This window comes from Lagopus muta, chromosome 7 (genome assembly GCF_023343835.1).
Source record: "Lagopus muta isolate bLagMut1 chromosome 7, bLagMut1 primary, whole genome shotgun sequence".
NCBI lineage: Eukaryota > Metazoa > Chordata > Aves > Galliformes > Phasianidae > Lagopus > Lagopus muta.
The window spans coordinates 24360618-24387947 of record NC_064439.1 but is presented as its reverse complement, the minus strand read 5'-3'; the positions used below and the strand labels follow the sequence as shown (position 1 = coordinate 24387947).

General features: G+C 40.2%; 1 protein-coding gene across 1 annotated transcript; it reads right to left on the bottom strand.

Moving 5' to 3' along the window:
- SDHAF3 (succinate dehydrogenase complex assembly factor 3) lies at positions 1–26764 on the bottom strand. Its single transcript, XM_048951758.1, has 2 exons — positions 26534–26764; positions 1–741 (listed from the first exon to the last, which is right to left on the bottom strand). The coding sequence occupies exons 1-2, from the start codon at positions 26714–26716 to the stop codon at positions 538–540; spliced, it is 387 nt and encodes a 128-aa protein (XP_048807715.1). The 5' UTR covers positions 26717–26764; the 3' UTR covers positions 1–537.
- Positions 26765–27330: the final 566 nt, after the last annotated feature.

Genomic DNA, 27330 nt, shown 5'->3' with positions numbered 1-27330 from the left:
TGATTTCTTCAAAATCAATTCAATAATGAATTTCATCTTTTATTTTAAAGCACATTTCACAATGAAGCTGAAGAATTAACAACAGTACGTCTCTAATACTGATCATTTCTTTCCATTGAAATGAATGCACTTCAGCACCATTCTTTTGTTCTTTGTCTATTGAATCCACATCAGAAAAACAAATGTTAACTGTACCTTCCCCTTCACAGCAGAGGATGATGTAAAAATGGAAAGAAGTTTTGTTTCGAGTTGATTAAAATTAAAACCTTCTATTTTTAAAACATCAAATTAGTGTTACCAAATTCTTTAAGTCTCCCCCCCTTCCATTAGAAAAACAAAAACACTGCAATTAACATAAAATTGTCATAATGATTCCATTTTACCAGACATAATTGCATAAAAAGTCAGAGATACCACCTTCTGACAGGTTATGGCAGCAGCAGCAGCCATCATTCCACAGAAATCACATTCTACCCCAGCTGGAAAAGGAAGTTTCAAAATGGTTCTGTATGTATTAAGTCAAATGTTCAGAATCTTTCAGCTTTTGTGTTCGGAGTCTTCAGAAATAGTGATTTTTTGCTTAGGTTTGGTAGCCTCGTCCATCAGCTCCTTCAGCTGCCCAATCTGCTCATCACGGAAGTCATTAAGCTTTTCTTCTGTGAGTTGGATTCCAAATGCAGCCTTTTTTCTCGAGCTCTGTTTGTCGTCATTAATTTGTTGCCATATCAGCGCTGCATAGTTCTATGAAGAGAGGATATAAAGGTCACAAAAATGACACGTGCAGGATTCCTGTCAACTTCTTTTAACACCATTTTACCATACAATCATACTCTTACACAGCCTATGAAAATCCACCAACACCAAATGACAAAAACTACATCTTGTTCAGAAAGAACCACACAATCACCGAAGACACAAAGACCAGAGGGTCTTCTGAACATGAGAACTTCTCTTGGTCGTGTTCCTTTCGGACAGACTAAACTGCATTGCCCCAAGTGAACCTCCCCAATGATCTTCTGAAGGGAAGCACGCACCCCAGTCAGTGGGATCTTACCCACTGCGAAGTGTGATATACAGCTACTGAAACAGGTAGAACAAGATACGCAGCGTATCTCAAATTGTTACTAACAGAGAAAAGCCATCAGTGTTAAAGAATCTCTGTCCTGGAAGCAGTGCCCTCAGCAAAGCACTCCACCATATGCTGATATGTTGTTCTGTCACTTAAGATTCAGCTTGAATGCAGAAAATGCACCATCTTCTCACTGCACGTGAACTGTAATGCAGAACTCCAGATGAAGATCAGAAATAAGTTTAAAAACATAACAGGAGAGGGGAAGGAAGCTTACGTTTGCTCTTTCAGGAATGTACCACAAAATCTGGTGATCACAATCTGTACCCGGCAATGAGAAGGAGCAGCATCTTTGCTTTTGCTTTATCTTTCCTTAGAACTTACAGAGTGTAACTATTTACCAATAGCACCTCCTCTAACAGCAGAGCCAAAACAAACCCCTACTCAGCCTTCTCAAACAAGGAAAATCACTTCTTTCTTTCTTTTTTTATTTTACATATAGCTACATCTTCCAAATACAACAAACCTTCTCTGGCAACTGTGATCCAAACCTCCGACAGATTTTCCAAGGGCATTTTATTCCAGTTACAGTTCACACTGTGCTCACAGTACGTGAGAGAGAAGAAGCAAAGCTGGAGACAGACCAGCGTGCAGGCACAGCAGAGTCATCCTCAGCGTACATGAGGCAGCAGAGGAGAGCAGGAGAGCAGCTGAGCTCAACCATCGGGCTGCCTCAATACTGTGACGTGAGATTGAATGACGTGGATTCTGTAGCTGTCTGCTACAGAAATTCACAAAGTATTTACTGTAATCAATAACCACCTTTTTGTGGTTTTTTTTCCAAGAAGGTCACTATCTGAAGTGAATACACAGCTTTTCCTCTGTTTTATCAGAATGGCACAGGGATGGGTGACAGCCGAGGTTTTAGAATATCACTAATTAAGGAAAGGGTGTCAGCTTGTTGCTTACAAGGTTTAGAAGAAATCAAATACAAAAATAAAAGCCCCAACTGCCCAAACAAAAGCTCTGCTGCCTGACAGCCAGATGGACAGACTGCCATCCTGCCCAGTACACGCTGACAGGCTAGCGTTCACCTGATATGATATGAAATGTTGAGCAAAATGTATGATTTAATTATAAGGTAAAATAAAAATTAAATTCCCATCTGCACTGGGAAGAATGGCAACCATCTTCTCTGTCTTCTTTGGCGTCCTCCACAAAGGTAGGCTTAACATGTAGAACACTGTATAGAGCTGATGCCTTCATCTCTTCCAAAATATCATCTTCACTTACAGCCAAATTAATGACATAACACTGATCAAACAACAACATCACTGGGACAGAGCAGCGGCAGCTGCTCATTGCCCTGTTCAATGTCTCAGCCAGCCATCAAGAAGTGATATCAAATGATTTTAAACCATTCCTCAAGATGATATCTAAAAACAAGCCCGGCCTGGCAGGTTACCCACATCACTCATTGGAAATTAACTCCAAATTATAGCCTGTCAAATTCTTGTTCTGTTGCAAAATATTACACCTGCTGCCAGGGCTGTAGTGTGAAGAAACAATAATGCGAATGGACAGCACAGCAAGCAATGCCCTCAGCTTGGATTGCACAGAGACACTGGATTAATGTTTCTACATACATTCAGACAGATTTCTGTAGCTGACTTACTCTTTTTTTTTTTTTTTTCCCCCAAAAGATCTCTCTTTGCTTTGTTTTCTGTTAAGCTAATTAAGTATCAATTGCAGACAAAATATTCAGAGAAGTGGTGTTTAAATGGGGGATATAGCTCACAAAATTCCAAAGCATTAGGACTGTGGCCAAATCCAGAGTCTTCAGTACAGCAGAGATGTGGATCTGTGGGAGCACGGCCAGAGGAGGGCCACAGTGATTCAGGTCACTGATGTAACACAGCTCCTGCTGGGAGATGCTATTAGATTCACCACATAGCCATGGACATCATCAACATCCGAATGGCAGGAGATCAAACATTTCAGTTCTGATGTAACAAACACCACTTACATTCAGAAGCTACAATGAGTCCTCTCCAGGAACACCATGCTCCATTTAACTAAAGCACTAGAAATAAGGTATCTTCATAAAACTATGGCTAAGCTATAAATTTATATACAAGAAAAAAAAAACTAATGACAAGCTGATTTATGACAGAAGCCAATGTTTTTTCTTACATTTTCTTGATCTAGCATCTGATTCACTACTAATGCCATAGGTACACAGTCCATTGCCTAATACTGAATAGAAGAGGCAGAGCTGTGCAAAATTACAACAGCAAAGATAAGCAAGCCTTCTTTGTGTCCTGTGTTCACACAGTTTTGCTGGAGGTACAGCTTAAATAAAATCCCAATCCTCCTTGCATGCACACACAAACCTCTGCTGCTCAAATTAAGCAAACTGTGAACTCCAGCTCTTGGGTAGTGAGAGGATATGGAGCGGAGTCCCAGCACAGCTCATGGCACGCGATGCCAGATTCATTCACCTGACTCACGAGTTACATTCCATGAGAGCAATCTGGCTAAAAATACTTAAAGATCTACTTACCACCTTCAGAAAGCTTGTACAAGCCAGAAAATCTGCTGTTTCTTTTACATTTCAAATTTCAGACATTCTTGATGTTTTTTCTTAATAATAGAGAAGCTAAAGATAGAAAGTTGCGCAGAAGTCAGTGTGTTAAATACGTAAGTTTATTCAGAGGTTTGCTATGTACAGAAAAATGAAGACTTATAAAGCAGACCAGGTACCTTATAAGACCAAGTCCAAGACAAGTCCAAGAGCAGGGAGCAGCTGAGAACCCATCCCACCACTGAAGACATCTCATGCCCCAAAAGTAAATGCAGGTTGAACAAAATCCTGTATTTTCTAATTAACAGATCAAACGGTAACTAAGGAGGAGCTGTAATCACAAGCTGCATGAAGAACAAATTTTACCACTTGCAATGGGATTTTGTAAAACTGATGAATGTTACGTGTCTAAGAGAAACTAAACATGCAGACCCAGGCTGTGTGGGGTGACACGGTTCTTCTTCAACTCATGATAACCTGACAAACCGTCCTTCAGACATGAGGGTCTCATCACTACATTCCTTTCTCTAACTGGCTTCAAACAACTTTCTTGCTTTCTTGTGCTAAAAAGAATGTGGTTATTAGTTGGACTATTTTTTGAAAGAAAAAAGACAAAAAAATACCTTTTATCCTTGAATGAATCTGTAACCCCTCTTCTGGAGTCTGTTTCCTGTTTGGGAACCCTGCTGAGGTCAGACTCAGCAACACCCTCAAGTGAAACACGTGACCAACAAATTCTCAGTTCCTTTTCATCTTCAGAAAAGTTTGAATTACATGGCATTTTCACTTCTGAGGGTGAAAGACCACATCACCATTTCTAACGCAGAGGGCTAAAACAGATTTCAGCAGTACAAAGTCATTGGGTTGTGAAGACTGGAAACAACCAGAAAATGTCAAAAGTTTTCTAAAACTTCATCAGGAAAGAAAAGCCAAGAGAACTTTAAGAACATCAAGTTTTCCCAAGAGACTCAGGACTGATGCTAAACCAACCAAAACTTCAGGGCAGTGACCACAGTAACGCAGGGATGCACACACTGCAGCCACAATGAACTGGTACCATATGAGACTGGTTTTTTTGGTTGCTTGCTCGTTTGCAGATTGGAAGGAGAGAATGAAAAATTGTTCAGCTAAAATGGAGCCAGGGAATGTAATTATGTACTACTTAGTAATCAGCACGGAGAATTATTATTTGATCAGGAAGGTACAAATGGACTCCTTTTTTAACACAGTTTACTAATATTGTTAAACTGGAAGAAATGACATTTATTTAGAAAAATGTGAAAAAAAGTTCAAGAACCAATTCAGCTTTGCTTACGGCTTAAATTATACATTATTTTAATTTCCTTTTTCATATAAGACTTATGAGATCGCAATATGAGGTAAAAGTGGAAAGTTTGTGGTTTGACCATCAAGGTAAACACATATCAATTACCCCATTAGAGTATATCAGAGTGACTTAGCTGTCATTTGTGGAAGAACAAGCTGTGATTAATCATTTCTTTCTGGACGTACAATACCAACATAAGTTTTATGTATCAAAGCCAAAACTTCGGTCTCTAAAAGCTTTTTGCATCATCTGATAGCAGCCATGGTCTTTAAGATCATCTTATCTTATGTCAATAAGCTTCGTCTTAGGTCTTAAAGAGAAAACTTGAGCTAATTCTAGTGAAGGAGAAAGGAATATTCAGCACTCAAGGACCATGAGAATGATCCAAGGGCTGAAGCATCTCTCCTAAGAAGACCAGATGAAGGAACTGGGCTTGTTCAGCATGAAAAAGACTGTGTGGAAACCTCACTGCAGCCTTCCAGTATTTAAAGGGAGTTTATAAACAGGAGGGAAATAAACTTTTTTACGTGGGCAGACAGTGATATGATGAGAGGGAATGGTTTTAAACTAAAGGAGGGGAGACTTAGATTAGATGTCACAGAAAAGATTTTTACTGAGAGAATGGTGAGATGTTGGAGCAGGCTGCCCAGAGAGGCTGTGGATGCCTCATCTCTGGAGGTGTTTAAGGCCAGGCTGGATGGGGCCCCAGGCAATGTGATCTAGTATTTGATCTAGCAGTTGGCAGCCCTGCCTGTAGCAGGGTGGGGCTGGAACTTGATGATGCTCCAGGTCCCTTACAACCCAAGCCATTCTATGATTCCATGATTTTGCGACATGCTGGACAGAAGAACTCCTAAGGAGAAATAAATTGACCAATTCAGTTCTGAAAATAGATCAAACTGAAATGTAAACACAGCACAGGAAATGGAACAGGAAGAACAGGCTGGAAGTAAGACCAAAGAGATGGTCAGAAAACTGAGTTCCAGTGGCTTGCCAAGCTCCTATGATACTCCTCTCTACCTATGGACAGGCTGCAAAATTCAATCTGTAAGTTTCCCTTAAAAATAAGCCATAAAAGAATGAAAGGGGAAAATAAAGAAGAAAAAAAAAAGCCTTCTCTGAAGTACATACCAACATTTAGAAAGCTCTTTAAATTGGTGCTAGACACAAAAATACTTGGAAGAGAAATACATCAAAACCCCATTGAACTTAATAAACTGAAGAACAGAAGTCACACTTCTTTCATGAATACTGTTTCACATTTTTATACAAATCCTACTAAATCCTCAGCAATGTGAAAGATGCTTATTTATCCACCCAGATTTGATTTCACACTTCATACAGTGCAAGGCAGCTCTCCTGTGATCCTGTGCTCTTTCCTCTACTCCTGGTATTTTGTTTGGCAAGTCTTGTACTACAGCCTCATTTAAAGTGGGACAAGGGATAAGACCTGAAATGATAGCATCAATACATTTTTTTAGGAATGTAACTTGTTCAGTACACTAGTTACACTGCAATATTTCTATTTAAATATTAAGCTAGAAAATCTTGGCAAAGTGTTTTACTGCAGCTAACTCCAAGACAAATATCAGCAATAAGAACAGATATTTTAGGTTAAAGAAAACTACATTCTGTTTTAGAACTATAGTCACACAACCACAATTAAAGCACACAATAGAAACACCATCAATTCTTCAAAAAGAGGACAAGCACCTTACATTTGCTGTTATTTCTTTGAGAATGTATCATATCACTACTCGATTTTCAAAGACAATGATTTCATATCTAGATATTTGCAAAAGCAAAATTAAGCCTGTTTCCAAGACAACCACATCAGTTTCCAGACTGCTAGCTGCAGAAGATTAAATATCCCAATTGATGATACTACTGAAAGGCCTTCCATGCATGTTCTATTCAATTTATACTCAATGAAGCATAAGCATACATACAGAAACTTGGTATCCTTATTTTTCCATTACTCACATTCCTGTATGCTTATTAGAGCCAAAACTTTAAGGTAGCAGAACAACAATAAAAAATCTCAAGTATAAACAAAAATTTCATCTGTAAATAGGCGCCTTGCATTGATTTCAATGACACCACAAATAACATTTGTGCTGAGGGTGCACTGAATTTTTCACTGAAATGGACCCACACAAGAATAATGCGATTGAATGAATTAGGTAAAACCTTATGGGCAATGTTTAATAAGCAGTCCAGAAGGTTATTATCTGAGGGACGTCAGATCTGTCCCTCAGGATGGACAGAAGCATCCCCAGTTTCAGCTGAACATATTCTATACTCTCTGTTCCAAAGCAAATTTGGCAACTGAAAATCAAAGAATCATAGAATAGTAAGGTTGGAAAAAAAACACTGAGATTATCTGGTCCAACCTCAACCCATTGCCACCATGCCCACTGACCATGGCCCTCAGTGCCACATCCACACGTTTCTTCAAAACCCCTGGGGACAGTGACTCCACCACCTCCCTCTAGTAACACTGACTGAAATGTACACCCTGCAGTGGTACTTAAGGCAGACAAGCAATGGGCTGTGGAAGATTATGGGCCCACCTTTCCAACAAAATGGCACACACACATTGCAAGGTGTGTTCCTCATGCAGCACAATGAAAGTGACTAGCTGTCAATAAAGAAAGCCTACGTACAGGGGGACTCGTATTCTTTCAAGAATAAAAAACATATTGCCGCTGGGAAACACAGGTGAATCCTTTTTGGGTGTTACTTAAACAAGCATGTCATCTGGTCTAGGAATTTTTAAGTTCTACTCTGAAGAAATAGCTCCATGCAGTTAACCAAAATCATCCAGTTAAAATGCAGTCCGTGTTGTTTCTAAATAGCAGCAATACATCGTTTCTATGAAAATAAATGCATGCTGATAAAATATTTTCCTTAAAGCAACTGACAACATACTGGTTTATATCTGTAAAACCGCACTGCAGTAAAGACAATTTATTCACGCTACTGATGTGTACTTGTTAAAAGGCAAAAGGATTAACCCACTAGCCTCTGTGCTACACTCTGGGCAAGTTCTTTTCCAGTTCTTGCTGCTGAGCACCAAAGGATGCTAGATGACACTCACATTTAGATAAGAAATACACTTTGTACACATAAACTTACTTCCAATAAATAAATTGTTTCAAAAATCTCCTATACTCCCTAATAGAACACACCACAGCTCTTCCTTCCTTTTTGTTTTACAGCTCTCAAAATTGTAATGGAAGGTCCTCTGCTCTGCTTTATTTTCTTAAATTATGGCAATATAACAAGCGTGCAGCCAGAAAGTCTTCTGATATAACAGTGCAGACAAAAAGGTCAGAGAAATTAAGTTGCCTTTCTAAACATAACCCTAATATTGTGCTGGGGCTTTTTCCTGTTTCTGGAGATCGAGAAACTCTGAAGCCTACAACTCTAACCTGGTTTTTAACTTGTTCTGAACTATTTCAGAAATTGCCAGAATTTTTCACTGAAGAAAGCAAATGCATCATCAGTGTATTTAAGAGCTGCTGTAAAAGAGGATGCATCTCTACTATATCAAAACCTCCAGATTTGGGGAATAAAAAACCCACTGTGATCATCTACAAGCCACTCTCTATCTTTCTACCCAAAGAGGATTTTTAAAGCATCTTTCACATTACAGCAAGTAAGGGCTGAGCTGTCACAGAAGAACAAAAGATTGGAAAGATGAAGTGCAAAAGGAGAGAGAAAATTTTACTGATCATGGAATCACAGAATATCCTGAATTGGAAGGGACACACAGGGATCACTGAGTCCAACTCCTGACCTGCTGAACAAGTTCCCAAATTTAAGAAAGTACCTGTAGAGAGAACTAATTTGAAAGCAACTCTGAAAAACTCCATAAAATATTCTCTACTGCTCTTGGGAAAATCAAATACATCACAAATTCAAGCCTGAACACACTGTCCTATAATCTCTGTACAACACATACTTCAAAATGAACTCATCCAAATCTTGTTTCATTGCTTCTTATTTGTTTCTGCTCATGTACAAGGTGTTCTTAACATGAGAGGTGGCTTCCTTTGAATTATTAAATGAGACAAAAAACAAGCTACGGAAACCAAGTAACTCAAATAGGGTTGTATGTACTTTGAGATGAATGAACATTCAGCCAAGAAAACCTTAAGCATTCACAAGAATAATTCAGACTGCCTGCTTACTCCAAAAAATTTTCACACACTTGGTATTGCTGAACTGGAACATAAGTTAATTTGCTTTACAATTTAAAAGATCTTTAAAATAAGTGAAAACATCAAGGCAACATTTCACAAAAGCAAATATACCATGCTGAGATCGCTCTGACTGGCTTAGATCTGCTCTGTGGCTGCCAACCTCCCAGGTGCTTCAACAGCCACATGCTGTGTTGTTCAGCTTTGGGTAAGGTATTGACACTTGGAGCAGGAACAGCTTCCCTGAATAGATGATAGCAGAAATGGGAAGTGCAGCACATCAGTTCTACCTGTGCACTGAAATTCCCGAGATAAAGTACCTCTGCTCTGAGTTAAGCAGTACTGTTTAATCATTTTGGTATGGCACATCTGCATCTGTTCAAATGCTCTCTCCACATTAATACGAAGATATTTTTTCATTAGTGTGAATGATAAGCTGCTGCATTTTTTTATCTGTGCCTTATTGGGAAACACGTTCTTCTAGTGTGTACAATGACCTGGAAAAGAGGAGTTTTCAAACTGACTACATATCAAGATCTAGAAAAATCTCTATCTGCCATCCACTGGGAATGTGAATAAAACTTGCTCAAGGTTTCTACCATTCAGAGAATATTTAAGCTATTGAGATATCTCAATTTGTGTTTCAAGACTTTTCAACATCAAGGAATTATCTCAGCTTACATTAGCATGGCTTTACAATGTCTCTGAAGCTGCTTAAAGCAATACAACGCTGTTCTAACAATAAGAGCTTGAAGTATTTTTGAGCTGCCTACACGTCAATGACTTTCACTTGCTAATCAAGAAAAAAAATAGAAAAGATCTTGTGCCCATCTGCTCACAAGTAGGCAGTTCCATCATAATCACAGTGACTTCTTGTCTCATTCTCCACTCAGTACAAAGGCCTTCAGAGACACCTATTTCACTTAAACTCCCAGTTAAGTGACTGCTGTTTAGTCACAGGATTCACTATAGAGTTAGACCAAGAAAGCTAACAGGAAAAACTCTCAAGTAAGTTACCTGAAGACACAAGTAAATAATCTTAAATAACATTTGCATTATCTACAACGCAGAGATGCTTACCCTTGAAACATACTAATGATAACTTAGGGTGTTTTAGTTAGTGGTGTTTTAATAAATCTAGTCTAAAAGGTCTAGTTTTTTTATGTTTTATTCAATTAAATACGATTTATGCTATAGAAAGTAAGCTATATTATTAGAAGTAAGCTGTACTAGCCCTATAAGGCTATTATACAGGTTTACATGCATACCTCTGTGCATCTTTTTTTTTTTCTACAGAAGAGCAATGGGACCATCTGCATTCTACTGTATTCATTTATGAGAAAAATCCAAAACAGATCTCCTTGTAACTGCTTGCTATATCCATTGTAGGAGTGACTTCAAAAACCACAGTTATGCAAAAAAAAACCAAAAAACCTTTCCTTGCAGAATGCAGCACAGTGTTTTATTGCATTTGGTGCACGTAGAATTGGCCTGGGAAAGTTCTGCCACTGGTGCTGTCAAGAATATCACACCTATCTGAAATATCATTAGGATCCCATCTTCCCTCCACAACACTGCCTACAAGCAGTCTATTCACAAATGAAAACAGTAAAGTGTCATTACTAAGGAAAAAAGAAATCTTTGGCGAGTAACTTAGTTAACATGTGCTTCTGATGGATGCATGGCTACAGCAAAGGCCCTAATCAGCAAATGGGGTGGCTAAATAGCACAAGGGGTCACAATAAGTCATCTGGCACAACTGAATAAGAACATCTGAAGGTGAAAAGAAAACATGAAGCCAAATTAATTCAAAGAGCTCATTTGCGCTATTATTTACAATTAAAACCATTAATGCTGTTGCATGCTTTCTGCTAGCCTTCTAAATAGATTCAGATGAAGCACTGTTTGATTCCAGTTTAGCTAATGCATCCTAAAACTGTAATGTTGTCAACTAACTGGAACTAAGTCATCAATATCACGGAATTGATTTTCAAACAAGAAGTCTATACAGACGTAGATGCTTAATTTAATCCTACCTTTATCTGTTGCTGTGCATTAGAAGTACATATGTGTGCAAATAAGTGCACAAACAAAACATGAAAAACAAAATGATAAAACTTAAGGATGGAGACAGCACCCACGTCCAGCATGACCCTACTTTCTAAGTCCCGGCCCACTGCCATAAAGGTTTTTCCAGCAACTGCTCAGCACATTAACCTTCATTTCAGCCACATATGTAATTTATATGACTGATGCTGGTTCCATAACAGCAAATCTCACAAATTAAACTAAAGCATACTAAACATTGTCAAAAATTGCAGCCAACATCACATCTACACAGTTACATTTAAACATTTAAACAAATTAAACAAATAACTGAGCGAAACCAGGCAGTGTGATTTTCAGTTCTTTGTGCTGTTATTCTTGGATGGCAAACAAGCAATGGGCTGTACCACAGGGGATGCTGACATGTATCTCCAGAGTTCACGCCTGCACTTCAGTACCAGCCCATCGTGAATGCAGATTCAAATTATGGCTTTCTGGCTTTTATCACTGTCATTAATTCTGCTTCAGATCCAGAAGCTCTGGGAATTTTCCAGTTAACACTGGAAAACTGTAAGTTAAATCTTTTCTCAGAAATCACAGGGATAGGTCTAATATTATTATGGTTTGGATGTCAAAAGACCAAGTGTTCTACACATCACAGTAACACACTTTCAGTAAGCTCTTCAATAAAAAAGTAGGGATACAATTGTAACCTTGGAAAAACAAAATAACACCAAGGTTCTGCATCACCAGTAAAAATTAAAACTTACCTACAAATTCTATCAAACGTCTATTTTTGAATGCTGTGAAGTAAAAGCAGAAATGACTTGCTGCCACTACATGCTTACATATTACGTGCAATTAATCTCATTAAAGACATGAATATTCTTCTCAGGTAATGGCTAAACATGAATGATTTTACTTAAACAATTAAAAAAAATTGGAAGCTAACACTACTTTCCAAGAACTTCCCAACCTATTATCTAATTAATACAAGATATATCATTTAAATCCCAAATGGAAAAAAAATGTATTAAAAGCAAGAAGAAACAAATTCTCAGCCCCCTCAAAGCAGCAGAACCTCAGGATTCTGCCAGAGTGTTTTTTCAGTCCAGTGCTTAAGAACATGCAAAAAAATTCCACATCATCTAAGAAAATGAACATTTTATCATTTCCCAATCAAAAGTAATGCAGCTGCTCATTTGAAAACCCAAACACAACGCAACAAAAACCAACACAAGCAGCTTTTTCTGCCACATGAGACAGCATCACAGCGGATGCCAGACTGGCAGAACTATAGGCTGGATCTCACTTGGTCCCTTTGCTCCAAGCAGCCTTGGCTGGATCTCACTTGGACTATCCAGTCAGAGCAGTTTGGGCCATCCACTTCAACAGAATGCATGCACAGAGAGTCTGACAGAAGCAACCTCAGCAAAACGGTGGCCAGAGCACGGGCTGCACCAGGAAGGGTTGAGAGGCTGCACTGCTCAGCCTTCAGAAGAGCAAGCCCAGGGCATGAGTGAGCAAGAAGGCGAATATTTACTTTCAGTTGATTTACTGAAGCCGAATCAGAATACCAGCTTTTTGTGAATGTACATATAATCTAGTTTTTACATTAAGTTTCCATCTAATCTTCTGCAACAAACTCAAAACTTCATTGGCAGAGATTTTCAGTAAAGAAACAGAATGCATTTATCTTTTTTCTCACTAAAACAGCCATCAAAGCTTTGCTTGTCCAATACGCAAGAGGAAAGAAGAACAAAACCTCCTTTCCAGCTGAAATGCAACCCACATTTTGCAACAGCAGCCACAAAGTATCAGATGAACATTTACAAGGAATCAAGCACACCTTCAATAACCTCTAAAGTGTGACAGGATTCTATCTAGCAAGCCAAAATGAAATAGCAAGAAAACTAGCGAGCATTTAACAGATGCCTTCCCTACCTCTGCCAGCAGCGCTACAAACCGCAGCATGCTGGAAATGCATTATTTTGTCCAACATTCTCTGTACCAGAAACACAGAAATTGTTTAAGCATTGTTTGCCTCACTAACCTGAAAGCTCTTCAGATGAATCTGTTTCCTGGGGTCCTATTCCACAATCCAGGCAGACAACACCTTGTCATGATCAATTTTGCTCCTCCAGCTTCACTCACCACCCTCTGATCTGGCCACCTTCCAGCCTAAAGCATCTCAGTGTCCTGTCACCACAGCTGTGCCACCACCAACTCAGGGAAAAACAAGGTAGCGGTCACATTCTTGTTTGGATCAATTCATTTGTAAAATCTTATTTCAGGTCTTGCCAGTTGAGATACTGGCAACCTCTGCTGTTTGATGAATACATCCCAGTATGTCTTAGCAGACAGGCCTACAACTTGGCCATCTTCTTCTCAACATGTCTCTGAAGGTTTTGTAAGGGTGTGTCTTACTAAAATTCACTGAGCCCTGTGTTTCTAAGACATTGCCTTGTTACAGGTTTTCAGCAATCCTGACACAGGCACTTTTCTGCCACACAGAATCCCTCCAGTGACACTTCTTGAGTCCCAGGATTTCTAGTCTCCACCTTATTCAATACAGAAGAAGAACAGAAACACCTTACTCTCTCTGCTGATACAGCTCCATTTTAAAAGATAAATATTTAACTGTTTACAGCACAGGCTGTTCTTATCAAGGGAAACAAAGACGATATCAGGCAAACTGCCACCAACATTTCTAAGAAACAAGAGCCACCACAACTATTTTCCTCTAGCTGGTCAATTTGGGAAACTAGTCTCCTGTTTTGGAGTGGCATCTGCTGGAGACAGGCACCCCATTCACCAAGCTTAAAAAAATAATAACCAATGTTCACAGTTTTCACAAAGCAACATTCATTCATTCTTGATCGAGAGCACAATGCTTTTTCTTAATGATGAAACTTCTTTCAGCTATAACAAAGGTAGTACTGCCCACGGACCTGACACTGCCCATTAAGTTTCTTTTCATCAATTAATCAGCAGCAGAAGCAGTGGAAAAGAAAAACAAACACAGCTATACAAGATCTCCTTTCTTTAAACCACTAAGGACACAATATATATTCATTATTTCATTAAAACTCTTCACATCATGGCTCTCCAACTCTTACAGTAACTCACCACAATGGCTGTTAAAAAGCTCAATGGTATGCTTCGCTGCCAACAACCAACTGAACTTAAAAATTCAAGAGGTTGAGCAAACAACTGGATATCATATTCTTCTGCCAGACACCTTCAAACAAATTCTACACATTAAAACAAATGCAAAACTACAGTAAATGAAGTAACTACACAGAGCAAGGCAAGAAATTTCAGCACAAAGAAGAACAAAGCAACATGCTGGTACCATGGCCTAAGGCTGACCTATGCTTTCCACATGATGCTTGAGGTGAAGCAAGATTGAGGTGTCTTCATGGCTCCAGTGAGGACTCCCTCCCTGCTCCCACAGCAGCAGATGCCTGTGGCTGGAAAGCAGAGGGCTGCAGTGCAAAGGAATTTCACTTCCGTGTGCACCCAATATGTGGATGAGGCATGCTCAGGAATAGGGACACACTGGGTCCTTTCATCAGACCAAGAACACTTGGTGGAAAACTTATTAGTGATCTACACAACAAATGAGAACTTAGAAAGAATGATTGGCACAGGAAAAAGAAATGAAAAACAAAATGCAACACAGTATGCCAAAAGCATGCATCTGTTATGGAAGAAGAAAGCATTTAGCTTTCTTGTGCCAGAGAAAGGCTTAAAGAGGAAGAACAGAAGAAAACCAATTACACTCAACTGATCACAAGACAATGAGTAAAACATTTTGAAGAACTCCAAGAACTTTCCAGCTCCAGGAAAAAAAAGGGACTCTTACCACGTCAATGTCTGTCAGAAGCAGAGTTACACACCAGCAGCTATTAAGTTCCTCAAATTTGGTTAGGATTTTTTCACTTCAATATAGCAGCAGCTTGTGCAGGGTGTTTATGTCAGATTAGTTTGCTGTAGCAGGTTTGACTCATCTACAGATCCAGCTGGGAGATGTAATCTGAGCAATGTGAGGGAGGTAGGAGCAGATTATGAGAGGTGTCTCCACGGAGAGATAAGACTTTCTCAAAGGGAGAAAAACCAACAATGGGCTTCAGAAAAGCAAATTTCAGCACAATAAGGAGTCAGCAGGTAGAATGCCAGGGAAACACAAAGATGGACAAAAGAATGGTGTGCGTCTCCTCTTCTCTGACAAGGGATCAGAAGGTCACCACCAAACATGGCAAACTACCTGGGCAGCTACCAGCTTTTGCTGCTCCAGTAACAAACTACTCTGGTGCACATCAAAACCAGAAAACACCACTAAATAGATTATGGCCACAGAAGGTAGAAAATGCAATATAATTTTTGAATTAAAAAGCCTTCACAAAATCTTCAGCAGTATTTTAATGAATTTATAGTTTTCAATAAATAACAATAATTCAAGCTGTGAAAATTCTAACTAATTTATATTAGAAAATTCAAAATCCTACTGGCTTTTAGTAGATAAACGTGCCTTATAAATTTAGGTATTTGCTGCCATCACGTGTACACTTCAAAAACTGCAATCTTATGAACGATAATCACTTCTGATGTATCACCAAAGTCTAACATCAGCTATCAAACTACAAGTGAGGGCACTATTGACAGAAGTCAGAAGGTGACAGAGCCTGAAAGATTGCTAATGTAGTACAAATTCTTCCATCAAGACAGACTATACAGATGACACCTCATATAGCACACAAACTCAAGTCAATTACATAACTCATATGCCTTCCACTGTGCAACTGAAAAAGGCAAAAGCTTGATTATGAGCTAAGTGGCATTTTGTGGTCTACAGAAAACAAAGCAGTTGCTCTGATTTATTCTATGCAGATTTTAATACTACCGACACTATTCAGCACCTTCAGTCACGACAGTCATGGAGAGTTGTCTTAAGTTCCCACCCTTTCATCACCCTTCTTCTGCTTCAGATTCAGAAAAGAAAAATGTAGAAATTCAGAAAAGAATAAAGAAATAATATTGCAATGATGTAATCACCTGTTAATTTCCTCTAATTTATGGATAAGAATAATTCAGGAAGGAAAAAAAGCATAAAATCAGTGTATAAATTTTGTATCATTCAGGAAATCACATGTATCAAGGGAACGTGCATCTACTTTGGGAAATGGTTTTATACTAAAATAGGGGATAGTTATAGTGGATACAAAGGAAATGTTTTTTACAATAAAGATAGTGAGGCGCTGGCACAGGTTGCCCAGAGAGGTGGGGGATGCCCCATCCCTGGAGACAGTTGAGGTCTGGCTGGTCCACGCTTTGGGCAATCTGATCTAGCTGTAGGTGTCCCTGTTCACTGCAGGGGAGTTGGACTAGGTGACCTTTAAGGGCCCCTTCCAACTCAAACGATTCTATGATTCTACTGCACCAGCCATTCTTGAAAGATGGGTAGAAGATCAACCCAGAGGTTTAGCCTAGTAAGGTAAAAAGTGCATTATGCACATTTGCCTTTGTCTGCTCTGTCTCTCACTAGTATCTCTGCAACAAGAAATGAGCATATTATCAGCACTCAAGCTCTCCACATATCACTAAGCCTAAAAATAAAAGTAAAGTCTGTTTGTAGTATTACTTGCAACTAACTTTTAGTATAATGAACAGTTCATTTGAAAAATCTCATTGACATTAACTTCTGGAAATGACCTTTAAAAATCAATGAATACAAATGTTGTCAGACGCTAAGATTAAATAAATGTTTCCATCATGTCCTTAAAAAAAAAAAAAAAAAAAAAAAAGGTTTTTTAATTAGCAACTTCCAGACACAGAAATAAAAATGTTTTGCCAGAAATTTGCTGCTCAGTGTAGGAGCGAGCTGCAGTACGAATGGTAGAATATCAATTAGAAGACATAGAATCAGCTTCAGTCTTAAAACACACAAAGCTTTTGGCATTGTGAAAGACAGCAAAAACAAAACAAAGATTGATAAAGATGCTACAAAAGACAAGATTATGAAGTTGAAGTCTAAGGTTTGGTGTCTTGGCAAAACTGACACTAACATTAGTAAAGTGTCTAAGGGAGCCTTGATGAGTCCAAACATATCAGCTACACATTAGATGTGCTGCACAAGTTCAGGGCTCTGAAACTCCTCCCATCTGTACAGAACGACTTGTAGATACCTCGTATAATGCTGAAATGTGAAAAAGCAATTCTGAAAGAAATATTTAGATATGCTCCTGATTCCATTTTAATTCACAGAAGAAATATCAATTTTGTGCCTGCGCACAGAACAGAAAAGCATATCCATACAGTACATGCAATTACAGCACTCGTGATATTACTGCAGTAATTACAAAATATAGTACTTGACAGCACTTGTGGTAAGTTGGCAGTGTTTATACAGTGTTGACAGTGGAAATGCATTGAAAACATAGTAACACCTACCACGCTTATAGACACTACAATCTGGCAGTATTCAAACAAGTGCCAAACAAATGCTAGAAGGAATGTATCAATTAAACATAAACAATCAGAAATCCTTACAAATTTACAAATATGGTTTAAACCTGGTTTTCTGTTCAACCTGCTACAGTCTTAAAATACAAGTCCAAAAGACTGGTGGATGTGTTATTGAGGTATTTTCTCCATCTGCAAACTTAACCTGGTAAGGATTTCTAGACCTGTATCAAACCAAACCTTTTGAAATGTCTGTCACAGAACATTGATGAAGTAGTATCAGATTAATTTGCAGCAATTAAATAAACTGCTAGAGTCAAAGAGTACTATCTGAATGCATATCATTAATATAATTGACCCTTGATTATTATAACTTCAATACAAAAAAAAGAAATCTGGAGGCTCTCAGAGTTACGCGCTGTAAAAGTACATAATTTGCATCCTTAGGCTTTTTATTTCCTAAGTTTCAACCACATACACAAGTATTACAACGCTTCACATACCACAGTTATGAATATGCTGTGCTTCCTTTGGTTTAGACAGAATTTAATACCACCACTAGATGGAAACCTGAATTACCTTTTAAAAATCACAATTCTGCAAACATCCCATTCCCGTGCATGTTGCTACAGCATCTGATTTTGCCATGTTCTTACTCAGACATCTAATCACAAGCTGGCTGATACAAAGCTGGATTCATCAAAAAAGTTTCCACGAGCAGACAGCCACAGAACTTCCTCTGAAGCATACGAATCTGCAAGCATTAACATAAAGATCCTTGCTCATCTCCCAGGCAAGTGCTATTGAATGCAAGGAATGAACTGTTACACGTATTAGAGATTCAACCTGTTATACAGCAATCTCAGCTTCTCTATCGAAGTTATAATTAATAAAACTTCCCATACAGCTCAGGCTTAATTAATCCCACACAAAATATCAAAGGCAGTGCCTATACTTCACGAATGCATACAATGACCAAATTATCTAAAATTTATAAAACTATTTGCACACCACATATTTATACTAAGTTCTACCACTTCAGTGGCATTTACTCCACAGTTTACAATAACCTGAGGGACTGGCAGCCATGACCATCTGCTGTGTCCCCAGTAATTCACACAGTGCTTCTTGCTGTATCAAAACAGTTGCAAATAAAGCAGCAGACTGCTTTATTCTATCACATCTATCAGGACAGCCACTGCATCAGCTACATGCACAGACACAACAACACATATCATCACAGAACTACAGAATGGTTTGAGACCTTAATGATCATCTAGTTCCAACATCCTGCTGTAGACAGGGCTGCCACTCATCAGCTCAGGCTGCCCAGAGCCCCATCCAACCTGGACTTGAACACATCCAGGGACGGGGATCCACAGCTTCAATGGCAGCCTGTGCCAGTGCCACATCATCTTCTGAATGAAGAATTTCTTCCTAACGTCTAATCTAAATCTCCCCCCTCTTCTAGCTTAAAGACATTCTCCCTTGTCCTGTTATTATTAGACTGTGTAAAAAGTCAGTCTTCCTTCTGTTTATAAGCTCCCTTTAAGTACTGGAAGGCTGCACTGAGGTTTCTCTGGAGCCTTCTCTTCTCCAGGCTAAACAAGCTCAGTTCCCTCAGCCTTTTTTCACAGGAGATCTGCTCCAGCCCTCTGATAGTTTTTGTGTCCCTCCTCTGGATCCACTTCAACATCTATGCTATGGACACCAGGCCTGGACACAGTACTCATTACTGTGACACGTATATGTGACTCAGTACTGTCAGACACTTCCACAGTATGGGACCTTGCAAGGGCAGAGCAGAGGTGAACAATCACATCCCTCTCCCTGCTGACCACTTCTCCTTTGATGTGGCCCGGATACAGTTGGCCTTCCAGGCTGCAATTGCACACTACTGGCTCATGTTCAGCTTTTCATCCACAAGAACCCCTCAATTCCTTCTCAGTAGGGCTGCTCCCTATGAGTTCTTCTCCCTGAGTCTGTACTCACGCCTGTGAGTACAAAATCTTGAACTTGCCCTTGTTGAATCTCATTCAGTTCATGTTGGCCCACATCTCAAGTTTGTCCAGATCCCTCTGGCATCCCTTCCTTCTGCCATACCAGCTGCACCACTCAACTTCATGTCATCAGCAAACTTGCTGAAGATGCACTCAATCCCACTATCATTGCCACTGTTAAAGATGTTGAAGAGCACCAGTTCCAAGACTGACCCCTGAGGTACACCACTAGTGAATGGTCTCCACCTGGACATGGAGCCTTTGACAACAACCCTCTGGCTATGATCATATAACCAATTCCTTGTCCATTGAATAGTTCACTCTTCAAATCTATATCTTTTCAACTTAGAGATAAGGTTTTGGTGTGGGACCATGTCAAAAGCCTTGCACAAGTCCAAGTGGATGACATCAGTTGCTCTTTCTTTGTCCACTAATGCTGTCACTTTGTCCAAGAAGGCCACCAAAATGCTCAGGCAAGATCTGCCCTTGGTGAAGCCATGCCATCTGTCTCAGATCATCTCCTCATCATGTGTGTGCCTCCACATAGCTACCAGGAGGATCTGTTCCACGCCCTTCCCAGGCACAGATGTGAGGCTCACCAGCCTGTAGTGCCCCAGGTCTTACTTTCTCTGTTTCTTAAAAATGGGAACCATGTTTCCCTTTTTCCAGTCACCAGGGACTTCACTCAACAGTTATGACTTTTACAAAAATGATGGAGAGTGGCTTGGCAACCACATTTGCCAGTTCCTTCAGGACCCTGAGATGCATGTTATCTGGTTGCATAACTGGCATGGTAACATGATATAAGCATTAAGAATACCAATGTCAAAGCTTATGAATTTGGAAAATACATATCAAGGTCTAAAACAAAATCTCAGTTTTGCCTTTAAGTCTTACTTTCCATTAAATCCAGACCACACTATTACTGAAACAGGAAAAAAAAGGAAAAAAAAAAAAAAAAAAAAAAAAAAGAAGAAAAAAAAGTGGTATATTTCCATACAAGTTAAACTGAGCGGCTTAATCAAATGGTGTACCACACCAACCCAGAGCCACAAACACACAAGGAACCGCTGGCGTCAGAGTGGGCAGAGGAATCTGGTGGAGAAAACACTGTTCTCTAGCTGACAAGTACTCCGTGCTCATTCCCATGAGGTGCAGACCCCACACATGCCAGGCCGCTCCTCCGCATCAGAAAACCCCCAGGCTGTTGGAGCCTTAGCAGAAGAGAAGCGGGCTCCCACTCCTGCTTCTAATCCTACACTTGAAGGAGCACTGGAAGGATGGGAGTGAAGCCAAGGAATTTCATTACCAAGAAATGTTGTTATAGCGATTCATTTTGGTTCTTTGGCTATTTGGTTTTCTTGTTGCTTTTTTTTGCTCTTTGGTTGCTGGGTTTTTTTGTTGGTTTTTTTTTTTTGTGTTGCTGTTGTTCTTCCTTTTTTTTCTTTTATTTTTATTTTTTGTCAGAGGGATTTTTGGACATAATAGCTGGTTCAGGGAGCTCACCAAACCCTGGGTGCCCCAAGGAAAAGTTGCCATCTTACACAGGCAGACTTCAGATCTGGCTCCATGCACAGGGTCAGGGCAGCAGGATGATTCCCTGCATCTGGCCATGTTCAAATCCCACATGCTCTTTCATTTATCAGCCATAACTATTCAGCTTTCAGAGAAGTGAGAAATTCCTTCCTGCTTCTTGAGAGATATCAAAGAAAATAAAGGAAACTGCCTCCAATTCAGTGCTTACAAATTAAGACTCAGTGGCTACCCTAAGTAGCAGCTAAATATGTAAGTCTCAATAGGAATTTATTCTTAATAAGAAAGTTTTCACCCAGATAGTCATAAAAAACACTAAAAGCAAATTCCAATGTATCCGGTAATGTTACAATGAAATATTACTCTTAAATCCTATTTCACAATTTTCATAAAAGTCATAAAATGGCAAAAACCTTAAAGTCATATTTCACTTCCAAAAATACGTACTTCTTCGTCAGGCGAAGAGAAGATCACTCACATAATGTACTTTACAGAAACTCACAGCATAATAAAGAAAGTTAGCAGCAGTTGCAGACTTACACAGCCCATACACTTGCTGAAAAGGCAACCCACATTCCACTCCTGTTCCAGTCTGATTCCAGTACTGGCAACAGCTTCCTCGTCTGCCCAGTCAATTTGTTTGGTCATTTGCTCTTCAAATTCTCATTTCAATTTCTCAGTGTGCTTTTGATTGCAAGAAGCTTAAAAATAAATCAAAAAGGGGGAAGGAAGATCATACTAGCCAAAAGAAATAAGAAGCAAAACATTTGTTAGACCCAGTCACCAGCAGAAAGAGATGCATCGTGACAGCTGTGCCCTGAGAGATATTATGGGTCCATGCCATAAATCATTCCAGCAAATCAAACACTGCAAGTGCCAGGCAAAACTGAAAACAATTTTGATGAATGATAATTACTTTTATCATTTCTGATATCACGTTAACTAGAAAAATTAGCCATTCTTGAGAGGCTAAGGGACCAGTTCCCCAGATAGAGAGATACAGTTTCATCTTAATTTTGCCAATATAATGCCTAGCCATATTAACAGGAATGAAAAATAGTCACCTTTCTTCTCAGTGTACAACAGCAGATGCCAGCTCCCCAATCAGTCTCAGTTAATTTGAAAGCTTATAAAAAGACTTTCTGAGTGAAAAAAGGCCAAAGCATTTCAAAGACAATTTATTCTATCTCTCTGATGTGAGAAAATGTCATGTAATTCTGCAGAATGATTTTGCTCATCTCAAGATAGTCCAGATCTTCCAATCTACCAAGGTCAGACTTTTTAAACAAGGTAAGTATGAAATTACCTATTTCAAAATTAAAAGAAGAATTATGTAAACGATGTAAAACAAATACTTAAATTACCTAGCTGAATATTCTACTTTATGTCATTTGTAACCTGGAATGAAGTAATCAATATTACCTTAATATTACCTATTCTTATGTAAGCGTTCTCATCAGCTACCATATGATTTAGAAGACTGTTGAACTAATTCACTTACCATATCTGTCAGCATTAATTCAATACCATTCCAAGGTAATAATCACTATCAATCTAATTATATCAGCCACCTCCTGTAAGTGAGTACCAATTATTTTAATTAAAATATTAAATATTTAGAAAATAGGAAGGAGCATACGTTAATAATTGATATACTTAATTTGAATCTACCTGAACAGCCATAATTCCTGAACAACAAAGCCTGCTTTCTTTGCAACTCCCTTTAATATTTCCCAATGGGTCTCAAGAAGCAAAGCATTAATCCAACAGAAATGACAGGAAAAACACAATTTTTATGTTGTTCTACTTTTATACAAATTTGCATATAGCTGCAGAGTATTTCTACCAGTTCTGATTATCTATTTTATAAACTCAAGTCAGTCTGGATTTGCCATAAAATGGCATTTTCCACCAGCACAAATCGTGATAGAACAATAAATTTCCCCCTTTCTCTATAAACCAAAGAGTTCTTTTCCCATCTCTGTTAATGCAAACTGATACTGCAGCAGTATTAGGGCAGTACAGGAATTCTTCCAGAATCATCCACATACTGAGACAATACCATCTGGGGGTCTTTTCAACACTTTTTTCAATTTCTGTTTAAACTTAATCTAAGAAATCTCTCTTCAATGTTCTACTTGTGCTTCTGTGTACTGTAAGTATGTTCAAAATGACTGCACCCATTGAGAATTAGAAGCTCCATCCTATTTCTTCGCTGAGATTTGGGTTCTTCCTTACTGCAGTGTAACAGAACCTAATATTAAAGAACTGTGGCAATTTTAAAAGCTACAGTGACTTGAACACCCTGTAAAAATAAAATTCCTCTAATGGCTGTTCTTAATGCATTTAAAAGATTACAGTTTTTCACCATGTTTCAGGAGAAATAAAGGGGATTTGTACAGTTTATTTTCCCAGGTAAACAAACCATGTGTTCAGTTCTCTTGAAACAGCATCATGATTTAAAATAGCATGGTGAAAAAAACATTGGAAGCAACCCTAATGACTGATTAAAATGCTAGGCAGTTTGCTAAATATTAAATTTGTAAATACAGATCAAATAAGAGGACAACAACCTTACAAACACAGACTATGTGTTCAAACCAATGGCCTTCAACACATCCCATATCTTACTAGGAGCTCAGCTCCATTTCTGTTTTGTAAAACAGCATATTCAGGCACTTTCCCACACACAAGGTCTGACCCTATCCATAAAGCACCGTAGAAGTTTTAACAAGAATTATAGAATCATTAAGGTTGGAAAAGACCACTGAGATCATCTAGCCTTAACCATCAGCCCACCAGCACCATTAGCATCTTGCTAATCTTGCTCTTGGCTAATCCAAGTCTTCTACAGAATACCTCAGCTACCTGGTTCAGGCCTTCAGGGGCCGCAAAGCACAGCACGCTGTGAGAGGCACAGTCCCAAAGGCCAGAAATGCGAAGGTCTGATTTAGAAATTCCACCCTTGAAACAGATAATAATCTGGGGGAGAAAAATCCCGGAAAGAAACAAAAGATTAAAGGAAAGATGAGAAGAGCCACATTAACCACTTGCTAATACATCCCAGCATCTTGTTAGAAGAAAGGTGTATTTGCAAAGTTCTTAGTGCTCACGCACTCAAAACAGTTATTAAATTAGTTTCATTTCTTTGAACATATCACAACTAATAGCAATGCATGCCAGGTTTCAAAATTCACATTCCTTTCCTCATAATTTAATTTTTCCCAGTTTTCTCTGTAATCTACTTCTAAAACATTTTTAAACTGAGAAAGGTGTTCACTATTTGTTCACTTCACAGAAATGGCTAAAAATATCTCAGTGTAAACACCGTTTTCCTTTTAAAAATATTGTAAGGAAGATTTTACCACTGAAGATAGTACCTGCAACTTGTCTTTTTAGCTCATGCTAAGACTGGAAACAGCAAAGCAGAAACATTTGAGCAAAAAAATAAATTGCAACTGAGAATTATAATAGCATCAGCCACTTGCAAAGAAGATACCAAATTTCCAGTTTCAGCATCAATCAGTTGGTAAGCACCAAATAAAATACACTTCTTCCTTTCCTCTAAGGACGATACCAGGCAGCACTCTCGCTCCCTTCTTACACCCCAGTGTTGGGTTAATGGATCTGCATCACTCCCTGCATTTTAGCTACTGCGTACCTAACAGACAGATGGTTGGGGCAGGTCTCCCCCAGCACCCTTCCATTCATCAGTCTGCAGCTCTGCACGCCACCTGTTCTAATCAACTCCCAACACAGAGCAGAGAAAACAATTCAATTTTCCTCCCTGGCGAGGAAAATAATTTTGAGAATAAAAAGCAAAAGTCAAAAAAACAAACATTTCAGTGAGTATGAAAATTAACTAGAGTCTTAATTGTCTATAAAATCCTAGAATCTTTTGAGTCAGAAAGGACCCTTAAAGGTCACCTAGTCCGACTCCCCTGCAATGAACAGGGAAACCTATAGCTAGATCAGAGCCCTGTCCAGTCTGATCTTGACTGTCTCCAAGGACAGGGCATCCACCACCTCTCTGGGCAACCTGTGCTAGTGCCTCACTATCCTTACCGTGAAAAAACTTACTCTTATGTCCAATCCAAATCTTCCCTCTTTTAGTCTGAAACCATCTCCCCTTATGCTATCACAACAGACCTTGCTAAAGAGCCTATCCTCTTCTTCTTATCTTCCCTTTAGATACTAAAACCCACGCTCAGGCCTCCCCAGAGCCTTCTGATCTCTAGGATGAAGAGCCCCAGCTCTCTCAGCCTGTCCTTATAGGATAATCTCCCTAGGATCATTTCTGTGGCCATCCTCTGGGTCCACTCCAATAGGTCAATGTCTCTGCTGTACTCAGGACTCTACATCTGGATGCAGTACTCCGGGTGAAGTCTCACAGCTCAGAGCAGAGGGGCAGGAGCACCTCCCCTGCCCTGCTGTCCATGCTTCTTTTAACAGCCCAGGATATGGTTGGCTTTCTGGTCTGCAAAGGCACGCTACTGGTTCATATAGGTATGTCTTTCATCACTGTTTGGATGCTCTAACTGAAAGCTCTTTTCCTTTATGGAGTATCTGTCACATTTCCCTGTTCTGTGGCCTTTTTTGGGCTTACTGATCTGTCAGCACCTGACTGGCACCCAGCCACCTAAAGAGTCCCTCCCCTCCGGCACTTGTGAAATGTCACAGAATCACAGAATACTGCAAGTTGGAAAGGATCCATAAGTATCATTGAGTCCAGGTCCTGGTTCCACACACGAGCACCCAAAATCCAAACCCTGTGCCTGAGAGCTTTGCGCACTGTTCAAACTCCATCAGGCCTGCTGCCCTAGGAACTGTTCTGTAAAGGCAACAATACCACTCAAAAATGAAATACAAGTTCATGTGGAAGCTATTTACACATGTATATTTAGTTAATCATAATTATACAACCAGCTACACGTGTAGCTATATATACATACATATTTATGTAACATACATGCAAATGACACCCCATAATTTCACATCTGTTTTACACGCACAGATAGCTAATTATATAATTGTTACATATAGATGCGTGCACAGTTGTGGTCACACGCCTACAAGGCAACGACAGACCCCCAGCGCTGCCCTGGGCTGCCAGCGGGGCAAGGGAGCGGGGTGCCCCGCCACAAACACGGGCTGCGGCAGCGCGGGGACAACCGGGCCGGGCACGGCCAGCGAGCGCCGCCCGTGCTGCCAGCGTGCCCAGGCGGCCCGACCCGCCGCAGCTTCCCCCGCCACCCGCGGGGCCGGGCCGGGCAGCCACTGAACGCCGCTTCACTGGGCACTTGCCTCCCATTCCCGCAGGAAGCGCCGTGCCTCTGCGGGCCCCGCGGCCTTGTGCTTCTTGAACTCCTCCTTGACGTAGCGGTCACCCAGCTCCCGCAGGGCGGGCGGCAGCGCCCGGTGCAGCAGCAGGATCCGCCGGTAGAGGCTCCGTGCGCCGCCCGCCCCCGGCCCAATTGCGCCCGGCATGGCGGCGGCGCCGGAGCTGTCAGGCGGGGCCCCGGGGCTGCGCTCCGCCCTCGGCGGAAGAGGCCCGGCGCGGGGCGGCCGCGGAAAGCGGCGGGGTGGCCTCCGCGGGTGGAGGGGCGTGCAGTCCGCCGCGGCAAGCTCAGGGCTAACTGAAAGTTAGAGCGTATTCCGAGGGCGTTGTGAAATCCTTCTTGAAGTGGCAGGCACGGGGCACTAACCACTACCCTAGCTGAAGGGTGGTGGTTATGTTGCAATGAATAGTAAAGAAATGTTTCCACAGTCCACTCTGAACTGCCGTGGTGTGGCTTTGTCCAGTTCTCTCTTTTAGCTCTGTTTTCATAGAAATACTATGATTGGAGAAGACAGCTAAGGTTATTCAACCCAACCACCAACCCATCCCCACCATGCCCACTGACCGTGTCCCTCAGTGCCGCATCCACACGGTTCTTGAACACCTCCAGGGATGGTGATTCCACCACCACCCTGGGCAGCCTGTGCAGTGCATCACCTTTCTTTCACAGAAGTTTTTTAACTTCTCCACTGTGAACCCCGCTTGGTGCAACTTAAGGCCATTCTCTCTCATCCTATTGCTGTTACCCAGAAGAGGCCAACCC